At 43.5% G+C, this 6,000-nt stretch overlaps 1 protein-coding gene across 1 annotated transcript in view; it reads right to left on the minus strand.

Annotated features, from left to right (window-relative positions):
- IL17RD (interleukin 17 receptor D) overlaps positions 1-5,639 on the minus strand; it is a gene marked incomplete at both ends in the record, with an annotated part of 49,347 nt that extends 43,708 nt beyond the window's left edge. Inside the window, one exon of the mRNA XM_082322044.1 lies at positions 5,517-5,639. Within this exon, the coding sequence (XP_082178170.1) occupies positions 5,517-5,639 (123 nt within the window). The remainder of the gene's footprint in view (positions 1-5,516) is intronic.
- Between the last annotated feature and the right edge of the window lie 361 nt (positions 5,640-6,000).

Genomic DNA, 6,000 nt, shown 5'->3' on the forward strand with positions numbered 1-6,000 from the left:
ATCCATCTGGTTCAAGTCCCTGAGAAAACCATGTGGAAGCTCTGGGTGTCAAGATGGGAGACTCCCGTTGAGGAGAGCTGGAAAAGACAAATAGCTGGACAATGTAACAACTGTAAAATACTATATGCATAAAAGGATAAAATCCTTCTGGAAGTTTGCACTTAAATTTTGATCCTTAAATAAAGTCTTACATTACCATAACCTAAAATTAAGTACTTAATATGTACTGTATTCTAGCCATAGTTCCTTATTTTAAGTTACTGTAACTTGCACTTCCATAAAATATTTTTTCATAATTAATATAGGGAGAAGGATATAACAAATAAACATCCATGTATTTGATATAACTTTGGTGTGTTTTTCTAGGTGTGATGTGTTTATGCATAATGTTCATTTTTAAACGTAAAAACAACACATGGTGTAGAAACATCAGCATTAACCTAAAGTTTAGGAAAAAAAAATGTATTTCAAACACATTCATTATACTGGTAGCAGTATACATAAAAACAAAGCCATATACTTGAAAAATAAAAAATATTTTTACTTTTGAAAATTAAAAATGGTACGCAAGGTTAAGAGTTCTCCAGTAATACTTCACACTCCTCTTATCTTGTTTGTTTCCAAAAAACATGCTAAATCTATGGGTAAAATTCAGCCTTTGAGCAGAATTAAGCAGGCAAGTTCACATCAAAGCTTTGTTTCACCATCTTTAGACTGATCTGTTGGAAAAGACAGCTGGTCCTTATTAAACACCCTTTAAATGTTGCAGTTTTAATTAAGTAACATCCATGTTATATTAACATTACCAAATAATTAACTAAAGAAAAGCTAGTATCGTCTAATCATGACTGCTTAACATCTTTCCACCAGTGGACTATAAAGTATTAATCTATTAAAGCAGAACTTGTTCTTAAATAAGTGTCTCAAGATTTTAAATTAACAAGTCTGATAAAGTAGTTACGAGACTTCTGCTTACTCAAAAGCAGATTTTGGGGGGAAGTAAGGCAGGGAGTGGAGTTTGCCATCTAAACTAAGGGACATGAGTTGGAGAGGAAATTAATTAAATCTGTAACAGTCCTAAGAGACTTCAGCTGCGGAAATCTTGTTAGGTCAACAGCTTATGAATTAGCATCGTATTCAAATTTCCTAATTCCACACCAACATACAAGGAGATATACACTTTTGTTGTTTATTAATTGAGTTAGCTTCCATTACATAAGCAGGCTTATGTTTCCATAATTGTGTTCTCTAGGTTGTGTGTTTGCATGCTCATTCTGAAAACACAGCATTTAAACAGTATAGCCTCATAGTTCCTGAAGAAACATCCATCTGCTTGTTTAAACATTAACATATTTAGGCTACTTCGTGCATTTTTAAATTAACTTAAATAGGCAGACTGTCACCAACACTTTTTGACACTAGGGTAAAAACGGGGTCACATTACTTGCTATATGAAACTCAAAAAAACCCAACCCTGGAGTGATCTTGAAGCCAAATTCTGACCTCAACAGAAGTAATACAGATGCCTGCCTGCATGACTGACCATGCTTGCAAAGCCTTGCACTCAACATGTTGCACTGTATCTAATCAGAGAAACGTGCTAAGCTTTAAATGACGCATCTAATAATTCTAAAATGCTGACCTTGTTCTATATGCCAGTGGAGAGAAATCTATCGATTCTAAAAATTCAGAAAAAAATGGAGGATACAGAACTGCTGGCATCTGATCTGCACAGCTTTCAACTGCTCTGGAACTGTCTACAGATTAAAGAACCCCCTGATGGCAAACATTAACACCTCCCAGCATGCTTCATCTCAGGTCTGCCATCTGCCCAATACCCTTAAAAATTTTTAAACACCCTGCAAGAGAAAATCTGATTTTTTAACTGTTAGAAAAAAATAAGAAATAAAGGGAGGAATTTAAACTCCAGTAAATTATTTCTTACCATTTTACAAGGTATTCTTCCTCCTAAATAAAGTTCCCGAAACATGTATTTAGATGAGAAAATTATTTCAGTATGGCTTAGCTCTCTGCTTAGAAAAATCCTAGCTGTAGAGAAGAATGAGCGTGTGTTGGGAGGGATGCTTGAGGAGATAAATGTAGGGACACAGCAGCATGAGCCGGAGAACAATGAGACAGGCAGAGTTCCTCATAGTGGAACACTAGGAAATGGGGATCCTGAGAGTCTCTGCTATGAAAGAGGAAAGGAAATAGAAAGCTCCTTAAATAAAGAGCACAGATGACGACAGAGGGAGAGCTTCAGGGGAGAATGCACGGGAACAGAGACCCGGAGTACGCCTGACAAACCTTGCGTAGCAGAGCGAAGGAAGGTACAACTCCCTGCTAACAAGGAGCGGGGGGAAGGTTTGCTGAAACGCTGTATTATTTATTCTTTCTCATCATAGGGTCTCCTTAAATTCAAGCTTTATACTCCACACGGTTCTGTGCCAGGAACTTCAGAGGATTTAAACATATGAAAAAAATTACTCATGTGTGTAGACCCATTAGAGTCTACAAAACAACTTGAGACTAAAGTTGCTCATGTGTTTAACACCGAATAAATGAATCTGAAATATATTCAAATCACCATCAGAGCCCAAGTCTGTCTTCTCTGTACACCTCATGGCTTGTTTATAGGACGAAAAAAATTCAGACTACTTTTCCAGAATGGCTCCCCATGTGGACATACTTATTCTAGATTAAAAGAGGCCCTTCCCTGATTTATTTTTTCTGGATAAAGGCATGCCTATGATGCAGTAAGACCATCCATATGGAAAGACCATCCATATGGAAAGCTACTTTACAATACTATTCTCCTTCAAGCAAACGTTCTACCTTACTCTGAAATAACATTAATGTAGGAATACATTAAAATTTCTGTTAAATGTCAGTGAAAGAAATCCTAGACTTAGCAAAGTCAATCCAAATTCTAAAATCCTGGATCCACTGAAATCACTGATAATTCTTAGCAACAGTAATGTTAAGTTACTCATCCTGATGTTAACTGCTTTCCTGCTGCAGACACATGTTGAGCTTGCAAGGCCAACGCTGAAGTATTACTAGATAAGGCAATTAATACAGGCATATCTTTTGCAATGCAAGTTGTAAAAAAAAAAAAAAAAAAAACACAAAAAAACCCATCAAATACTTCCTCATCGCATTCTTTTAACCATAGTCCAGTAATATGCTCTCATCAAGTCACGCTTTTACCGCCACAAAGTATTGAGGAAACTTAAAACTGTATTTTGTAGAGTGAAAGGAAAATGAGCATTACTTGTACAAACGTACCGAGATGGAACACAGATTTTCAAAAACAACACTCAAACAATAAAAAAGATTCATCGGGGTGGGAAGTGCACCACATATTCACAGTTTTAGCAGAGGAAAATATCCACCATATATCTAAATGTACGTACAACCAACCAGCTATCTACATTCTATTTCTCCTTAAACAACTATTAAAAGTTAACTGATATTTTTCCAGATTGTTTACTTATGCCACTGAGAATTACCTCAATTCCACAGCTTCATTTAATGCATTTTTACTTTCTCTATATAGAATGCTAAGATTTAGTCGTGCCCTTAGCATACATTAATTAGACACTACTTATAAATAACCTGCAATAAGAATATCTATTTGAATAGGATACAATTACTTCAGGGCTTGTGTCTTTTCAATCAGTCAGTGTCCCTGCAGTGTTTAGAGTGGCAGAGGGGAAGTGGCCTGTGGTTAAACAGAGGAAATACCAAGGAATTTTAATAGAGCAAATAGTCTCTTTACTTCCTACAGGGTACTACTTCAAAGGCAACCCCGCTCCAGAGCGGACAATGTGTTAGAGGGGCCATCAGTCATTTAATAGTGTGTCAAGTCTACTCAAAACTTACATGCAGACCAAGATAAATACCACATAACTGAGATAGTGGGTACCATCCTGCAGTCATTACTCTAATAAATGCTGCCCTGCCTGGATTATGCAGGCAATCACAAGCAAGATTGGTACTACAAAATCAGACTATGAAATTATAACTAAACAATCAGACAAAGTATCTAATAAATTGGCTAGGGAAGTCTGCACTCGAAGCTGGAAATATAACAAAAACAGAAATTAGTTCAAGTATTTAATAAGCTAAAATGTTACATTTGTTGTGAGCAATAAAGACAAAGGGAGTTTTATGCTAATTGGAAAGAGTGTAATTTCTACTGATCTGAAAGCCAATCAAAATTATTATATTGAAAGAATTATATTGTGGTACATTCAGGTTTAATACACACAGTGACATTAATTACGTAAGGAAAAATAAATCCAATACAAAGCGCATCTGCATATTTCTATAAATGTCAATCTACACTAATCAAGTGTTACGACTTTCAGTAGTGATGATTTACTTAATAGCTGATGCAAAACTTGACAGAAAGACAGGCAGTGGTCGTTACGAGCATGTGGAGTACCCTGCCTACGTCTGGTGGAACATACGACCTAGCGAGCCAAAACACTTTATTCCTAACGCTCGGTTAAAAAGACCTAATGGGGAGTCTAAACCTTCACCAATTCCATCCAACACACAGATTTAGGTCTTAAGCTTTATCAGGGTTTGAAGTTTGTTTTTTCCACACTCTTCTTTTACACGTTTTCCAATGCTTTCGCGTTTCTAAACCATGCCCTACAAACTTCTGAACTGTGCGTTGCAGTAACGTTCTCAAAGGACCTGATCTGAAACCAAGACAATCCTTAGTGACAGCCTAACAAAAAGGAAAAGCAATGAAAGTCAGTTGTGTTCCCTCCGGTGCTCCCCGATCACCACGCTTCAACTAGGTTTGTAACCAGACGTCAGGAGAAAGGGGAAAAAAAAAACAACCCAAAACAAAACACAGAACTCAAAAGTTATTTAAAAATATATATATAAAAAAAAAAAAAGAAGGAACAGCAATGAAGAAGAGTCTGACAGCACAACGCAGCAGGAAGAGGCACAAAAGGCGAGGAGCAGCAACACCACGTTTATCACCTTCCCCCCGTGAGTCTCCTGCAGCCCGTGCAGGGGCCGGGCCGAGGCTCAGACCCCGACCCGGCCTCGGCCCAGGGCAATGACAAAGCCCAGGCGACCGCCTCCACCCCCCGGCCGCCCAGGCCGGGAGAGCGCCGGTGTGCGCGACCTGCGGAGCCACTTCTTCACCCTCGCTGCTTACGAGGTGCCTCCCTCCCCCGGGCGAGGGACCGGTGAACAATGCCCCTCCCCGGGAAATGCCACCCTCTCTCCCGGCCGCGAATTAACTACCAGACGCGGAGCCCCGGGGCAGCTGTACGAGCTGCAGGAGGGGCTGCTCCCCTCCCTGGCAGCCCGCTCCCGCCTTGCAGCGCCGGGAAGCGCCCCTCACACCTGCGCCGCTGGCAGGGCCCCCCCGTCCCGAGGCGGGCAAACTCCCCCACCGCCCCCCAACACCGCGGCTTGCGAGAAGCCCCGCGCCGGGCAGAGGCTGCAGCGAGGGGAGCGGCGCGGCGGCGCCCCGCCGTACTCACCCTCCCTCCGCAAGCATCGGCCGCCGGCCCCCGCCGGCCGCCCCCGCCGGCCGCCCCCGCGAGCTGGCGAGCGCCGACACAGGCGACGAGGGCCAAGAGGAAGGAGCCGAGCCCGGGTGCCATGGTCTGCGGCAAGCCCGGGGGCGGGGGGCTGGGGCTGCTCCCGCCGCCGTCCGGATGGCTGTGCGGCGGGCCGGCTGTGCGGCGGGCCGGGTGCGTGTGGCGGGCCGGGTGTGGGGGTGTGTGTGTGTGGAGGGCTGTGGCTGTGTGCATGCGCGGGGCGGCCCGGGGCGGGGGGCTCCTCCTCGCCGGCCCGCGCCGCCGCCGCGCGGGGGCTCCCCCGCCCCAGCCGCCGCCCGGGGCCGCTCTCCGCCCGCGCGCGCCCCCCGCCCCCGGCGCGCGGGATCCGCCTCGTGCCGCCCCGGCGGTGCTTTGCACGGTGAGGGGCAGCGGGCAGAAGCCCATCACAGCCCTTCAGCGAGGA

The sequence above is a fragment of the Platalea leucorodia genome (assembly GCF_965183815.1).
Source record: "Platalea leucorodia genome assembly, chromosome: 9".
In the NCBI taxonomy this organism is placed as follows: Eukaryota; Metazoa; Chordata; class Aves; order Pelecaniformes; family Threskiornithidae; genus Platalea; species Platalea leucorodia.